General features: G+C 30.5%; 2 protein-coding genes across 3 annotated transcripts; both read left to right on the top strand.

The window, feature by feature from the left end:
- Positions 1–1625: 1625 nt before the first annotated feature.
- LOC122594280 (E3 ubiquitin-protein ligase At1g63170-like) lies at positions 1626–3691 on the top strand. The gene is made up of 3 exons (XM_043766753.1): positions 1626–2407; positions 2812–3178; positions 3273–3691. The coding sequence occupies exons 1-3, from the start codon at positions 1896–1898 to the stop codon at positions 3417–3419; spliced, it is 1026 nt and encodes a 341-aa protein (XP_043622688.1). The 5' UTR covers positions 1626–1895; the 3' UTR covers positions 3420–3691.
- Positions 3692–6128: 2437 nt separating this feature from the next.
- On the top strand, positions 6129–18041 carry LOC122590822 (farnesyl diphosphate synthase 2-like). 2 transcript variants are annotated; one of them, XM_043762991.1, is made up of 13 exons: positions 6129–6221; positions 6360–6570; positions 7725–7749; positions 11124–11239; positions 11369–11455; positions 11541–11657; positions 12818–12906; positions 13020–13071; positions 13224–13319; positions 13474–13518; positions 13649–13738; positions 17544–17615; positions 17757–18041. In XM_043762991.1, exons 1-13 carry the CDS (start codon positions 6205–6207, stop codon positions 17883–17885), a joined length of 1146 nt encoding a protein of 381 aa, XP_043618926.1. In that variant the 5' UTR covers positions 6129–6204; the 3' UTR covers positions 17886–18041. The 2 variants fall into 2 exon arrangements, with proteins under 2 accessions (XP_043618926.1, XP_043618927.1); XM_043762992.1 differs by lacking the exon at positions 17544–17615.

Below are 18041 nucleotides of genomic sequence, written 5' to 3' on the forward strand. Positions count from 1 at the left end.
GTGCCATCACAACCTGTCACCGCTACCGCCGCCGCTATTACGTCGCCGCATCGCGCATTCGCGCGAACATAATTTTAGTATCTCAATAAACTCAATTGAAGGCGTTACCTCAACAAACTTAAATTGAGTGCCAAACAAAATCGAAAGTAACATAGGACATATTAGAGGGTGAGCTTCTTCCACCCATTAGAACTTCTTATATAATTTTTTTATTTTAAAGGTTAAATTAATATGTTTTTTTTTTTTCAGTTAACCCTGGACCGAACCCCTTATAATGATCAAATCGATCCCCTTTGTGCATTGATGCCTAAAGTTTGCCATTTTCAATCTTTTGTGCATATATGGTATGCTTTAATCTGCCTATAGGTATTGATGGAACTACGTATAAGAAATTAAGAAGGTGCACTTGAATATGGTGAACCGAGTTTTTCTAGCTTTAGTACTAATATAGTATGAATTTTTAATTATAGTCGAACCCTTTGAATTTATCTATACGTCGTAATAGTTTTGATCATGAATCAATTCGAAAAACCAATGGGTTCACAGCCCAGTGGTATCTCAAGTCCTTCTATGAATGCTTTGTATCCAGAGGTCCTGGGTTCGAAGTTGGAGGGGGCAAGGTTTACCCTAATTTAAGTGTCGTGCCTTCGGGCGGTTTAGTTGGGGGTTATCCTCCCCCTGTGGTTCCCTGAATACTTGTAACAGCCCATGGTCAACCATCTTGTTGTCTAGGATATGTGCAAGGCTTCACCATTTACGTTAAGGTTTTTCCGATGTCGTGTTCCGACTGTATGTTAAAAAAAAAAAAATTCGACAAATATTCCGTCGCCGTACACACTTTTTTAAATACGATGTTAAAAACAATAACATAACTTTATAAATGCCTATGGAAATAACAAAAGCAACTACTTTTTATTAACCCTTTGATCAGCTTTACCAAATAGTTCACCATATATTTGTATAAAAAAAACACATATATTTGGGGTCGGTCAAGCTCATGGTCTTTGTATTTGTTTGTTGGTTTGGTTAGTCACAAAATAAGTATGAAAAATGAGTAAGATTAACTCAAAGTAATTTAACGTCAAAAACTGATCAAAATCAAAATCAAAATCAAGTCAGTCTCTTAAACCATACACTAATTAAATCATAATCCAAAGATAAGAATTTTTGTAGTTTGCATTTGAAGTAGCTTTAATTTGCTTAATATACACAACAATACACCAACTAAGTTAGGCCAACCGTTGCTACATACATGCTTGTTATATCTTCTTCTTCTATATCATTTCCTTGGAATCAAAGCAAAGCAGTTGGATTAGTTTCTTGGCCACCATCTCTAACCTTCCTCTCTTCAATTCCTATCATATAATTCTTTCTTTTTATTTCATCATATATTTCTTATCATATCATCTTCCTATCATATAGTTAGTTCTTGCTCAATTTCTTCATTTTTCGGTCCACTTCTCTTTGTTTCTTGAATCTTTTTAATTGCCAATATAGTAAAGTTTCTTTGAGTTATTAATCATACCCCATATCATTTTCCTAAAATTCTTGGCCGATCGACTTGGTTTCTTGAATTTGTGATCATATTCATGCCATTCTAGCTTGATGAAGCTTTAACCTTGTCCATATGAATGAGCTCTTGAAGTTCTAATCAAGTTCTTATTTCACGATGTTTGGTAGAGCTACAATGTTGGAAATTCTAATTACCCTCCATACCGGTTTCTTGACGTGTTAATCCTAGGAAATTTGGTTTTGAAGCTAAAATTGTTCTTCCCATAATATTAAATTGAAGAAAACTTGTTCTTGTGTTTCTTGAAAGCCAAGTTTTATGGACCTAAACTAGTTTGAAGGTTTATATTAGATACAAAAGCTTAAGGTTGTAATCTTTTGTCACAATGAATACAAGATACTTTTTTACACCAGAATCGATATGCAACTCCGCGGTGGCGATTTCATTTTCGTTGATTCCCAACGGGGGAGAAGAAAGGACGACAACAAATGACGTGGCCGGCCCAAGAGTTCGGCCCGCATCCCGGGCCACAAATAATGTCATCCCTTCATCTTTCTTGGTAAGAATGGCAATTAGAATATCAAGGGCAAGGTGGTATACTTTTGCAAGAAGAGTGTTTCATTATCAAAACGGGCCAAGATCGGATATCAGTTCAAACCCGTTCAATACGGGTTCTTGGATGTTTATGGAGTTTTTGGGCTTGGTTTTTCAAATTGTGATGATAACTTATACTTTATCGATTTCTAAAGAAGAAAAACCGGTTTGGCCCATGAGAACATGGGCTACTGGGTATGGAACCGGATGTGTGTTCAACTTGGGTTTGTTGTTTTGGCGATATCGGGTCTTTTGTTGGACTCAAGTTGGAGTTGAACATTCCGGTAACATTGAGGAGTCAAGGTAAACCAAAAGCCCATATTTCATCTTTAACAATACTTAAGACTCTACAATTACCAACTTGTTTTTATATTTAATTTTAACAAATCTAATAGTACCAGGTTTATTGAAGTTGTCTTTATATATATTTATTATTTAAAATAATGATAAAGTATAAACATATAGAAATACCAAAATTAAATATATGCTACTCTTTTTCGGTCTAATAAAGGAAACAGACCCATATTAAATTGAATAGTGGGCCTTAGCCCATAGACATATCACAAAAGGATCCACGGCCTACAACTAACTCAAACTCCATAAGGACTAAGGGCCATAACCCAAAATGTAGTCCAAAATAAAGCCCAAATGGCATGATTAGCTATTTTCATAGGTTTAAAATGTATTTTTCGTTATACATTTTACAGGAATTTGCAGACGATGAACAAATCTCGAACATGTATGGAGTTGTTCTTCGCGATTTGGTTTGTAATGGGGAACGTTTGGGTGTTTGATTCTCGTTTTGGAACATTCCGTAGAGCACCAAAACTTGACATGCTTTGCATCTCCATTCTTGCTTGGAATGCGATTACCTACTCATTTCCATTCATATTGTTTCTATTTCTATGTTGCTTTGTGCCACTTATTAGTAGCGTTCTTGGCTACAACATGAATTCTGGCTCAATCAATCGTGGTGCATCCGAAGAACAAATCTCCAAACTACCTACATGGAAATATAAAGAAATCGACCAAGATTTAGAACATGGAAAAGCCATCATCGATAGCTCAACAACTGTAAGTTTTTTTCATCGATCATCAAGCTTCACTATCTTTTACATTCATATTAAGGTTTACATATCAAGCTTGACTATGTATATATTATGTATAGGAATGTTGTATATGTTTAGCAAAATACAAGGAGAAAGAGGAAATGAGACAATTGGGATGTTCACATACATTCCATATGAAATGTGTTGATCATTGGCTGAAAATAGTATCATGTTGTCCTCTTTGCAAGCAGGAATTGGAACGATGACATATATACATGGTTATGAATATCAATGTACATATCGATACTATTTTTCGTTTAAATTTTAAGAACTATACTTCAAATATTGTAAGAGCACTTGGTTACTAGAGTGACAAAAGTGGGTATCAATTGTAGTTCACTAGTAACCCGAAGGTTTAAATCTATATGTTTATATTATTTTTTTGATTTTTGATTGTTTTGTTCTTGTACAAAAGCAATGTATAAAGGTGAAGGGGGATGGAGTGGACTTGCCCCAATACCCAGATCTTCATTGCAAATCATTTAACTATATTGAAAGGTGTAGTATCAAATACATATCTTATTTTAGAGAACCAAAAATCAAAACAAAAAAAAAAAAAAAAAAAAAAAGAAAAAAAACAACTTGCTACAACAAAGAATAAAACATAAAAAACCAAAACGGGATATGACGTGACAAAATCCAAATGGTGGATCGTGGTGCAACGTGGCGAATCGAAACAGTGTCGCGTCATATATATAGGACTATCAATACCAAAATCATGTTCAAAAGTTTGCAGTATCTTATCGTAATATATACTATAAGACAGTTGAATAAATAACTTATTAACCAATAAAATCGCTCAATTTTATCAAACTGACTCTCGCTTATGTCATCATTTAGATTAACTATAAATTAAAAATCCTAATAATAATTATCCAAATATATTATTATACTAGTATTTATTTTAATTTGTAGAAAAAGTCTAATTAATTTACACTTTTTTGTTTTTCATCAATAATTTATATTTATTTTTAACCATCAACTTGAGAAATTTATATATATATATAAATATATATTTAACCAACAACATAAGAATTTTTTTTTAAAACGACAATATTTATATATTTAATTTAACCATCAACATAAAAGGTTTTTTTTTTTTAAAACGACAGTGCTTATATATTTAATTTTTTAAAGTTACAATTGTCACTCAAATCAAGAGTTATAATTATTATCAAACAATATGAAACCAATCCTAATTATTCTCAAATATCATATTACAGGTGATTGAAAATAAACTTATTCGTGTTATGGCTCGCATCATGATCAAATATATATGCTTTAAGCTTAGGTGTGGAACTTCTCACATATCAATATTTTATTATTTCTTGTTTAATGAATAAATGCTTGGGCTCGCATGATATTTATGGTTTAAAAAAATTAGTATGTGAGTGTTTCACACCTAAGCTTAGATACCCGACAACCTTATATTATCACCCCCCATAATAATATCACATTATGAGTACAACTGGCTTAAAAAAGTTTTATAATAGGGAAATTATTGTAACATGTGCCTTGTGGAATTACTACAACAAACAATTTCATCAATATGTCTCAGCTAATAATGACAGTGACAAACCTATAACTATTGTATAACAACTTGCAAAGTTTAACAATTAGAAGCGTATATCTTCAAAATTATAAACTTTTATTAATTAAATGTGTGAAAATCTAATATTGATAATATCGTAAACCCTGTGTCCGGGGCTGCGCATGTGAAAGATATTAATCACCATGTTATGGTGGGTGTAACGTGCACCTCTCTAAGCTAGTTAAAAGTTAAAACTTGTTATGCTTTCAAGTAACTAAGTTCGCAATTAGTGGTAAGGCTTGCAAGTAGGCAACTTGGCGAATTTCTAGTATGGTTTGGCCTTGTTGGGCTGATCTTCTTGCTTTGTTTCACTAAAAGAGATGTTTCAATAATTTAGATAACCACCGATACCATAAAGTTGTGTAATGTGTGAGAAACTACTGTTAGAATTACACACTACTATGATTACATGTTTTTAGCTAACACCTAAAATCTACGGTATTAATTAGGGGAAGTGATATTTGTAACACATGTATTAATTAATCTAATAGACATATGTTTTCCTATAAAAAGTGTATTGTGTAGTAGATTTATCAATATTTGTAGTACCATTAATTAGTTATGAAACAATAGATAAGGTAAACGAATAATAATAGATAAGTCTAGAAATATGTCTAATTCATTTCATTGTTGATACATGGATTACATAATTTTTTTCATTTTTGATCTTTAGTTCTTTACCATTGATTTTGTTCGACATATTTTTAGGTCTATCTTTTAAGCACATTAAACATTTTATAATGTAAACAACGTGGCATAAAAATATTTCCAATATAAAAAGTGATAAATCTTCTTAAAAATTAGCCTAAAATTCCATTTAAAACCACATACAGATAATAGCATGTATATTTTATTTTTATTTTTCTAATTTTATCTTTTAATTTTTTCTACATGTGTCATGCTTTTTGTTAAAAGAATTATTAAAATATTTGTCCACTGTCTGTATCTATATCTAAAGTCATTTGTAACATGCCTTATACTTTGTTAAAATGTGGGACATCATTAATACATAGATGCGGAAGTGAGTATGGGGTTGGCCCCATCTAAGCTTAGATAGGGAATCCCTCACATTTTTTTTTTTTAACCATAAAAATCATGGAGTCCATGATTTTATTTAAAATAAAAAAAAACATTAAAATATTTTAATGTGAGGAGTTTCTCATTTAAACTTAGATGGGAAACAACCTCATATTCACTTACCATATTTTTTTTTTTTATTGTTGTACTTTACAAATTACAATACAATGAATTAAACACGTGGTGTGGAGTGGCTATAAATACCCCCGTCTCCCATCCTCAAGGCACATTACTACTGCCTCTGATCGATCCTGCATTCACTCAGACACACAAATACATACCTACACCCTTTGGGCCTATTTGGGACGAGATTTTGTTACCAAATGGCATCTTTTAATAGGTACATATATATACTAATACTAATTAAGTTATATACTTTTATACGAGTATATAAATAAAAAATTAATATGCTATATATTCATTAAGCTTCTAACATCTGTAGACATAATTTAATTACACATATGTAAAAAAATTTCAGACTTTTCATTGGTAGTAGTCGTCTTTCATCAGTTGGGCCTAGAACATCATCATCTCTTTTGAATTGCTATTCTTCTCTCCCTAGAACAACATTAATTACGACCATCGATATGAAGTCCAAATTCCAGCAAGTTTATGATACTCTGAAATATGAGCTACTTCATGATCCGTCATTTGTATTTGATGACGATTCTCGTCAATGGGTTGACAAGGTATGATTTAATTAGACTTCATTTTATTTCAATATCTCATCAAATATTTTTTGGTTTAGTTAAATAACTTAAATTCACACGTACTTACTAACATGTACAGTAGTACATTACACCCCTAATTCCTCTAGTCTCAACACTTTAACGTCTTGTTTCATTTTTACTTAATAAACAAAATAACCGTTAATTATATATATATATATATATATATTTTATTTAATAAAATTCTTAATATATTCAGTCACTCAATACATTTAGCACTTAATGTTTAAAAAAAGAAACGAGCTGAGCCCTAAGTTTCATATATATCATTTAAATCACTACACTACCAGGGCACTTCTTTCAAATACAATGTATCGAACTGTACAATTTTTATAATTTTTATCACAACTTTTAACTACGAAACTGCGCCTAATTATAATAAAGCAAATATCTATATTAATTATAATAGTACGTATCTCAGAAATTTGAGATGTTACGGTATTCGTCAATTAGCTAGATGGATTGGATCACTACAAAAAAAAATTTCATTTATTCACACTTCCTCTAAAGAAGTGTGAAGAAATTTCTTAATTTATTCACGTTTAAAAATGTTTAAAAAATACACACACATTAAAGTGTGAAATTTTTGAAAAATTATAATTTTTTCACACTTATATATGTGGAAAGAAAAAATTTACACCTAAAAGTATGAACAAATGTCAAATATATTCACACTTAAAAGTGTGAAAGTCAAATTGTAACACTTAATTTCTCCACACTTTCATTGTGTGAAAAAATTTGGTGTTACAAATTATTCCTTACACTTCTAAGTGTGAACAATTGATATAGTTTTACACACTTGGAAGTGTGAACTTTTTTTTCTCACATATATAAGTGTGAAAAATTTATGATTTTTCAAATTTCTACACACTTTTAAATATGAATATTTTTTAAACATTTTTAAGTGTGAACAAATTAAGAAATTTTTTCACACTTCTTTAAAGTAAGTGTGAATAAATGACATTTTTGTTGTAGTAGATGAGGACAACCTTATTTTGTACAATGCGTGTAATTTGGATAAACATATAGTATATAATAACATGGATCCTAGCTATATGTAAATTATTTTCATGCATGTAATTCGTTTAATTATAACTTCTGCTTATCTTGTACAGATGATCGACTACAATGTGCCAGGAGGTACGTATATGATCAGTTTGTTCATTCCTATTTTGTATAAGAAGTTAAGTTTGGTTAAGACTTAAGATTGTCCTCCTTATTCGATACCTAATTAATATCGGCAGATCTCGAAGTTTTTAATGGAGGCGGCCTAATATATATATATATATATATATGTATATATATTTTTCTTATTACTTTGTTTCCGATATAATATTTAAATCATCTGGTTCGAGTCGTATCTACCAATAAACTAAAATATGATTAAAGCCTCCATTGATGAACATATGGCGTGATATTAAAACAACACGTGTATTTTTAGTTATCTATACTATCTTACAAAGCATTTTGTCTTTTTTTTTAAATCTCAAAAGATGATTTGAACTACCTAAATTGCCCTTCTTCTTTATTCACTAATTTAAACATCTCTACCTAATATATTTATAATACCCTTAATTTTCAACAACTCATTTTTTTCTCACTCATCAATGATTTTTTTCTCTCTCCTCCATAAATCATTTTTTTCCTCTAATTTTTTCAAAATCTTTTATCTCAAAAACCGTATATCGATAAATTATAAAAATTGTATGGGTGTTCTTAAAATTTCATGCTATTTCATTAAAGGTGTCATTCAATATACTTTCGACAAATTTTTAAATCCGACAGCGGAGCCTGTACGGATAAGGCATTTGACTATCACATTCTATGACTTATCACCTCCTATGACCTATCACCCCCACCATCTCACCGCCGCATTGTTCGGGTACTATCGTATTTATTAAAAGAAACCTATTAAATTATTATATAAATAACTAAATTATTTATAGTATATCCATAATTTCCTAATTTTAATACAACTCTTCCGATGCTACCAATTTCATGCGCCCATTTAAAGCTTATTTATTAATTTATGTCATTGTATAGATTTAACTTAGTTTTTCACAAAAAGTTTTATTCGAGATCGACAGATGAATACAAGGTGTTGTAGCAACTTGATAGTACTAATTTTCATACTTTTGTGTGGTTCATTGCTTATTAATTAATAAAGGGGAAAATTACACTTTTGGTCTCTGAATTGGACACATTTTTCACTTTTAGTTACTAAACTTTAAAAATTACAAATTATACACTGAACTTGACACATTTTTTCACTTTTGGAACTGCGTCAACTTTGTTAGTTTTTCTCCGTTAACTTGCCCAGATTCGTTAATTTTTTTTCCACTTTTCGTCCTTCCCATTATTGCATAACTAAAATCGATAATCGGTCCAACTTCACATCTTATATATTGTTTTGGCCGATTAGTGAAAATACATATTCATTTATTATGTTTTGAAACAATTTTTTTTATGTTTACAGTTTACTATCTATTGGTTATACAGTAGTTTAATTAGGTGAAATAATTGTTTTTTTATTTTTAACGACGATGAAATAATTGTTATTGAAATGTTTATTTATAAAGATAAATTTATTTAGTGACTATGTTTGAATTTTGAGTCTTCTTATATAGTTTTTCTTAATTCATTTTATTAATTATTAATAAACAAAAATAAAAATAAGATATTGTAATGTTTATCTAAAGTAACGTAGTTTTTCTGATAATCTATAACGCCTTATGATTTAACCATAAATATTTTTGTCTGTGTTATATAAATTTGTTATAAAACATATCATAATGAACTAATTTTTAAATATACTTTTCATTGATTTAATTTACACCAACTACTATATATTATAAATAAAAATGTTTAGAGTCAAAGTTAAAAGTAAAAATATTAAGAAAAAATTAAAATAATAATATTTAAAATTGGACGAATAAGGTATATATAAAAAAAGTAGGTAGTTTACACTTTTAATCACTGAAGTTTGTCGATTATCGATTTTAGTTATGGAATAATGGGAAGGACGAAACGTGAAAAAAAACCTAACGAATCTGGACAACTTAACGGAGCAAAACTAACGAAATTGGGCGCAGTGACAAAAAGTGAAAAAAAGTGACAAGTTCAGTGTATAATTTGCAATTTTTGAAGTTTAATGACTAAAAGTGAAAAACGTGCCAAGTTCAGAGACTAAAAGTGTAATTCTCCCTTAATAAAGTGTGTTTGTATCATGTGTATAGAGTGTTTTGTATGAATATATATGAGCAATTCTATTTTTTCTTTTCCTAAAGTTTAATGTGATATCTTCGTGTTTGTTTCTATGTTATAATTGTTGGTGAAACTGGTTAGACACAACGGCTAATACTGAATAGAGCATAGCTATTACGGATATGTTGGTACATGGTATTATTCGAGAAAATTGCTTATTCTATTTGTTTGCGTATAATTCTAACGTAGGAAAAACATTCTTTGTCCAATTCATTGTTACTCTATACAATTGAGATCATTGTTACTCTAAAAACATTCTGATCAAGAGGTATGCATTATATATCTTTTAAAATTATATTGTTGATGTTTAAAAATTTATTATTACTTATACTATGTTGTGTTATAGTTCATAGAATAAACGAATCCAAACAACTGTTAGAAAAAAAAAAAAGTCTCAGAATTTCACGTAAGCTTTGCAAGGGTGCCATTTCGCTTCTTGATGATTTTATATATGGTAGAGAAAAATCCAAATAATTTTCATACTAATTTTTTTTTATATCAACATATTTATTGGATCAACATATTGTTTTGATTTTGTGTCTTTTGAAGACATCTTAAATAATAGTTTACATGATAATTAAGTTATAGGTATTTTATAGTATCTTTAGATCTAAGAAATTAAGATCAATTAATATAAATATTTATAAATCAAATCGTGCATCACTTACGGGTATTAGTACTAGTTAACCAACTAATAGTACCAAAGATCTAAATTTTCTTCAATGATTGTGAGTTATGGGCGATAAATGAATATGGGTAATTGTTAATGAACTTTTAAACTAAAATGGATTAAAATTCTTAGATTAAAGAAAATAAGAAGAGACAGTGTCTTTTAAAAAATAATCTGAGAGGTCCGCCTTAATAAATACTCATCTAAAATTTTCAAACGAAATACATATAAAATGCAAATGATGATCACTTCAACTAGTTAGCACTCCTGCTTTTTATTCAAAGTCTTGAGTTTGATTCTTATGGATAACAAGACTTGAGATTTTTTTTTTCTGAATACTTGTAACGGTCTATGGTCAACATCTCGTTGTTTAGGCTACGTACGTACAAGGCTTCACAATTATACGGTGAGGTTTCCTTGACGTTATATTCCGACTGAATTAATGTTCGGAAAAAAAAACCCATAGAAAATAGTACTACTGAGCGAAAAACAAGGGACCAGGACGACCGACATTTTGTATATTCATTCTAATTAGGAAGAGTGGTACTAGTCCACTTACATCAAAATGTGATGTATGCAGGAAAGATGGTTCGAGCCGTTTCTGTTGTCGATAGCTACTGGTTGCTTAAAGAAGAAGAAGAACTCACAGATAATGAAGTTTTTCTTGCTTGTGCTCTTGGTTGGTCCATTGAATGGGTATGTCCGTATGTACGTCGTAGTAGTAGCATAAATACTCTAAACATTTTGTGTCTATGCGCGAATTACTTAACGTGATGATTATATATTCAAAAATACGACCTTGATGCGCGCATGCTTAATTTGTAGCTTCAAGCATATCTTATTGTCCATGATGACATAATGGATGGCTCCTATACCCGCAGAGGTCAACCCTGTTGGTTCAGACTATCCGAGGCATGTACATGTGATTCATTAATTCTCTATATTATGATTAATTGCCGAGAGTTGTGAAATATTTGCTTGCTTTTATATAATTTAGATTGGCATGAGTGCTGTAAATGATGGTGTTATTCTTCGGAACCATGTCTTCAAGATCCTTAAGAGATATTTCCATAATAAAGTCTATTATGTGCATCTGCTGGACCTCTTCAATGAGGTTAATTGGTGCATACATATTATATATTGTGCTCACTTGTTTGTATATATAAAGTAAATGCCTATCCATTATGTAAACCGCCAATGGATGGTCGCCACATGGAAGTCAGCTGGCTTGATCGATGGTTTCAAGCCCCTCAATATACACTTTCAAGGATCTCTAAATTTAAACTCAACTTTAATAGTAAAAGTTAGTGTTCTTAACCCTTAAATATATGCAGAGTCTCTGTATATATATATTCAACAAATTAAAAGGAAATGTGTATGACTTAGGCCTCATTTGTTTTTCAAAAATTTCCCCTTACTTACCTCTTATATCGAAAACCTCTTACCAAAAACATACAGGACCTTACATATATTAACCTAAACCAACACACATACTAAACTAAACCACCCACGTACTGTTTACCCACTTTCACCATTCTATTACTTTCGACATCCACATTCTCCCCTAATCTCAGTCAAACGTGTGGACCCCTTTCTCACTTCCTCCCATGTGTTGCAAATAACACCATTTAATTTCCTAACTATATATAATTTTCTAAAAAATAGTTTTATTTAATTTTGGGTATATATAAAATAAAATAAATAAAAGTTGTGGAAGAGGTATGGAAGAAGTGTTAGGCATGTGCTTATAAGGGACAACTTCTTGGAGCTTCTTATCTGCCACATAAGCATCAAATAACTCAAAACTCCCCTCACTGTCTATAAACAAAAACTTCTTGGAACTTCTTTACACATCAAATTATTTTATAATTTATCTCTCACACACAAATACATATATATATATATATATATATACACTACATATACATGAAACAAAACAAAAATTGCAGCTGCCCCCCCCCCCCCACCCCCACCCCCCACCCACACACACACACAAAGTCCTTGAACTTCTTGGGGAAGACTACCTTGCAAGACGCAGCCACAAGGACGTTTAATGTCAATAACGTCCAAGCGTCTTGGACGTTTGGGACGCAACCCAGAGACGCCTATAAGCACCATCCTTATTGTGAGTGAGTGTGGAAGAGTGGGATGAAGAAAGAGAAAAGCTGATGTGGCAGTGTGAAAGAGGCTCCTATTGGGAGAGGCCGACCTAATAATCTTGTGTTCTAACAAGACTATACTTTTAATTCCTTTACGTTGTCATTGGCCGGGTAGGTGGAATTTCAAACAGTCTCTGGACAAATGATTGATGCGATTGCTGCACATGTTGGAGAGAAAGATCTCTCAAACTACACCTTATCTTTGTAAGTCACAAAAACTTAAGATCGATGTTGCATCTGAATATATTCTTCTCAATTAAGTACGTACATAATCTTTGATGTAAATGAGTATGTAATGGTGTTTAACTATCTTGCAGTTACCGTCGCATGGTTGCATACAAAAGCTCTTATTACTCATTTTACCTTCCGGTGAGTCTTAGATTATAAATCATCATGTGTTCAATTAGTTGGACTGAATGGAATAATAGCTATCTAGCTAGCATCGTAATTGATTGAGTTACGTTATTACCATATATATATATATATATATATATATATATGTATGTTTCATTCAAGGTTAGGTTGCATGTGCATTCCTTATGTTTGGAGAAAGTTTGGATGATCATATTCAAATGAAAGATATCCTTGTTGAAATGGGTATCTATTATCAAGTTCAGGTATTCATTCATCCATCATTGCTAGCTAGCTTGTATCTATCTATGATCTTATTTTGGTGATATGATGATGAATTTGAACTACTATATATATACGTATATATTTTATGCTAATTAGATTAATCCTCTAATTAATCTAATTGATTGATTATTGTAGAATGATTATCTTGACACTTTCGGTGACCCTAATGTGTTTGGCAAGGTCAGGCAACAATAGTAACATGTTGTGTATATATATCTTGATCACCTATAATTAATATATTGTTAAGGAACCGGCGGGCCACCACTCAGTAATTAAATTAATTGTTATATTATATATATGATATGATCAGACCGGAACAGATACTGAAGAACGTAAGTGTTCGTGGTTGGTTGTGAAAGCACTGGAACTAGCCAACGAGGAGCAAAAGAAAATTCTCAACGTACGTAATTAATTAAGCATATACTCGTATCACTTAACTCTGCCACTTGTATAGATATATTAATTTGTCGTCGATCATTTCCTTCCTCCCCACCAACACACACAGAGCGCCGTCTTTAAGGAATTATAGATCTCGGCCGAGAAAAAAAAAAGAGACCCTGGATGATAGATGTAATAATTATAATTATATAAACTAAGATATAAAAACGATGATAAATATTATAGTTTTTTTTGTAAGTGCTATTGTTTAGTTTTTAGATAATTATTAAAATTTGTATCGAACTTAATTAATAACATATATTTTTATATAAATACATAAAAAAAAAAAAAACTAAAAAAGTCAGGCCCCTTAAGAAATCGGACCTCGGCCGGTCGTCCACTTCGTTCTATGCCTAAGCCCCCATGCACACATATATACGGGCTGTCATGTACTTAAGATTAAATATAGAACCTAACTTTGGCATTTTAATATTTTTATACATAGAATGTTGAAAGTTAATCTTGATTTAGGTTATAATTTAGTTTTGTTATTTAGTTTATTATTTGAGTCTATTAAAAAGTAATTTTCATCATGTGTGTTTGATCGGGTAAAAAGGAGCAGAGGTTTAGTGGTTTTAGTTTGATCGATTATTTAGGCTAGTTGGAAGACTGATTTAGTTTCCCACGTTCTATTGTATTGAACGCTATATATAAAGCCATGCCTTTTATGAATGAAAAGTAGTATTTTTCTGCAACTCTTTACTTCTCTACATATATTCATATATACATATATCTTTTAGTGAGTGAGTACAAAGAGTGAGTTAAGGGGCTGATTTTCAACATTGAAAACATAAGACTCCACATAATAAATATTAACATATTAATAAGAAAAGAGTGTTGAGATGCGTAGTGTACGCCCATTAAGTGAATGACACATACCCAAAAGCATTGTAATACATAAGTGATGGCTAGTATTTGGTTAATTTGTAATAACTGATGTTAATATCGGATCACATAAGATTCACGCTTGTATTATGAAATCTTAAAAGCATGATATATGATGGCTTGATATTTGCTTCCATGACATGTTTGAAAGTTAAAAAGGGAATTGTGACTTCATTTGAAACATTCACACATAAAAGTCATGTCCATGCCATCGATCTCATTTCTACGAACAATTCACATGCAAAAGTCAGAATATGCCATCAATAGTTTTAGACTAAATTCCCAAACTATGCTTGTTTTTAAGATATTAGATAACAAGGTTAATTTTAGGTAAAATAAAATAATTATTAAATTAAAACAAGTAAAACAATAGGTCTTGTTTCATTGAAAATCATTGTGCATCATGAAAATCATCGTGCATCAATTGCTTCGTGAATCTTCGTGCATCAATTTAATCATGATTTAAAGGTCAAGATCATGTCTTATTTATTTTACTTTAATACTTGTTTTACAATATCCAAACCCTAGTAACAATATGCTTCTTTTAATAACATTTTCCCAAACTATGCATGTCTTCTAAGATAAAATATTAATAAGCTCACTTTTTCATCTCCCTTCCTACTTATTTTCACTATTCTCTCTTTTCTCTTTGTTCTTCTTTTTTTCCCCCTTTTTCCTTTCATATATACTACCGATTCGTCTATTATCCAAAGATTGTTTCAATATTTTGTCTTCATAATGATAGAGTAATTTATTGACTATGATTGTTATTAATAATTTCCTAAAATAATATTACTGTTTGGTTATATATACATTAGAGGGATACCCGCGTATTACAGCGGCACCTGTGGAAAAAGAAAGGCGGTTAAATGTGGGGTATCATGAACAAAAAACAATGAGCTGTATTGAATAGAAATACACGTGATGCAGCTAATAATTTTAATCGAATATAGAAATTAAACTGAGATCTTGTCTTTTACATCAACTAACCCTTATCAAACCAGCGTTATAAAGATTAAAATAAAATTGAAAAAAAAAATTCATTTCAATCTACATGACTATACATAGTAAACAACTTGCAAACATCAACATACCACAATATCCATTACCTAAACACACAAACATCTCTATTCCAAAAAATTAATGATAGATACGTAGATGCATAAGATTTTTCTAAGGATATTTTAGGAAGTTTAGGAATAAAGTGTTTGGGAAAGTGTAAATTATAAGGGTAAAATAGGAAATTTAAAGGTAGAGTGTTTAATTTAGGGAGGGGGTAGTTTGTTTATATAGGGACTAGAGGGATACCCGCGCATTGCAGCGCCACCTCTGGAAAAAAAGACGGATAAATGTGGGGTATCATGAATAAAAAACAGGGGATTGTATTGAATAGAAATTAAAAGACTTGTCTTATACATCAACTAACCCTTGTCAATCCGGCGGTATAAAGATTAAAATGAAATTGAAAAAAGAAAACTACTTAAAATCTACATGACTATACATAGTGAACAACCTGCAAACATCAACATACCACAATATCCATTACCTAAACGCACAAACATCTCTATTCCAAAAAATCAATGATAGATGCATAGATACATAACGTTTTTTTAAGGGTATATTAGAAAGTTCAAGAATAAAGTGTTTGGAGAAATATAAATTATAAGGGTAAAATAGGGAATTTAAAGGTAGAGTATTTAATTTGGAGAAGAAGTAGTTTGTTTATATAGAGAGTATAGATTATAGATATAACACGATTTTTTTGTGTGACAAATGTTAGATAAGTATAGTATATTAAAAAAAAAAACAAAACATTTTACTCTATATGTTTATTTATTTTAGTTAATGCTACAGCAAACATATATAATTTTTTATCACAAAGATTAAATAGTATACTCATTGATGTTCATCATGATCGAACTGCCAACTTTTCATGTTTGAGCACGCCGGCCTTAAATGTTTTTATGTAGATTGATTAAGAAAAAAAACAAAACAAATTTTATATATTCTGAAGTTTAAAGGTGTTATTTGCTTAAAATGTTAAGACAGTACGTATAAATTGGGTACAGTGTCCTTGTGTTTTATCAAATATTTTTACAGAAAACAATTATCTTTAATCTAACCAATTAAGTATACTTATTAATGTTCATCATCTAAAGATTATAGTAGTTTGAAATTAATTTGACTTCTATTAAAAAAATAAAAATGTAAAAATGTCATATTCACTGTCAACAATATAGGCTCTTGTTGTAATAGCTAACTAGGTTAAAAAATTCAATCAATGTTGTCATTGCTTTTATGATGAGTTATTTTGTGTTTACAATTTTGTAACAAACGAAAATAGTAAATAAATATATAAAAAAAAATTATTAAGACAGAAAGATGAAAATAAGAGAGAAAGGGATGAAAAATTGAGTTTTATTAATATTTTAGTTAGAAGCATAGTATTGGGACATGTTATTAAAACAAACTTGTCTTTCTTTTATTTGCAACCATTAATGATATCCGTTGCAACACGCAGGTACCATGCTATTATGTTATAAAAAGAATAGTATTTTAATTTATTTTTAGAAGTATTGAATAATATGTAATGCTTTCATGACTTAGCACCTCTTAAAATATTTTCATCTACACTACCCCCGTAACACTAGTGATTAAATTAGATTATCAATCCTTTAGCTTTTAAATATCTTCATTAACTCATTATATCAATTACTTTTACATCAAATATCTACACTACTCGATTCCTCATTTACCACCAACAGTCTCTCCACCACCACATCGTCGCCACCACGACCATCGTCGCATTACGCGGTTAACGTGTTGGTATATATAAAGTATGCAGTTAAATTAATACGTCGTCTACATTTTAATTCTTATAGGAAAACTACGGGATAAAGGATTCAAGTTGTATAGCAAATATGAAGGAACTATACCATACTCTCAACCTTGAGGTTAATGTTGTTTATCAATCAACAATTATTAATATATAACTGTATTTTTATACAGTATATAGGAAGGCCATATACTATACGTACAGTTCCCCTAATTAGTTAATGTGATTGGGAGGACTGATCATAAATATGTTTATGTAGGGTGCCTATGAAGAGTACGAGAACAAGACTAATGAGGAGCTAGTCAAATCAATTGAAGCTTACCCAAACAAAGTAGTACAGGAAATACTGAAATCATGCTTGACAAAGATATATAGGAAGCATAAGTAATTAATAGCTAGCTAGCTAGTTTCACTTTACTTTAAGGTTGTGTTTTAAAACTTAACTAGGCTCAATATATTGCACGATTAATACCCGTACGATATACTAAAATATTTTTTATGCTAATAATCATGAAGTGGGCCTGAAAAAATATATCTTTACGAA

This window comes from Erigeron canadensis, chromosome 3, assembly GCF_010389155.1.
Source record: "Erigeron canadensis isolate Cc75 chromosome 3, C_canadensis_v1, whole genome shotgun sequence".
NCBI lineage: Eukaryota > Viridiplantae > Streptophyta > Magnoliopsida > Asterales > Asteraceae > Erigeron > Erigeron canadensis.

Coding starts and splice junctions, on each gene's coding strand:
- LOC122590822 (XM_043762991.1), top strand. Junction 12,907..13,019: donor TCAAACTACACCTTATCTTT/GTAAGTCACAAA, acceptor ACTATCTTGCAG/TTACCGTCGCATGGTTGCAT. Junction 13,072..13,223: donor ATTACTCATTTTACCTTCCG/GTGAGTCTTAGA, acceptor ATTCAAGGTTAG/GTTGCATGTGCATTCCTTAT.
- LOC122594280 (XM_043766753.1), top strand. CDS start 1,896: ATGAATACAAGATACTTTTTTACACCAGAATCGATATGCAACTCCGCG. Junction 2,408..2,811: donor GGTAACATTGAGGAGTCAAG/GTAAACCAAAAG, acceptor TACATTTTACAG/GAATTTGCAGACGATGAACA. Junction 3,179..3,272: donor TCATCGATAGCTCAACAACT/GTAAGTTTTTTT, acceptor TATTATGTATAG/GAATGTTGTATATGTTTAGC.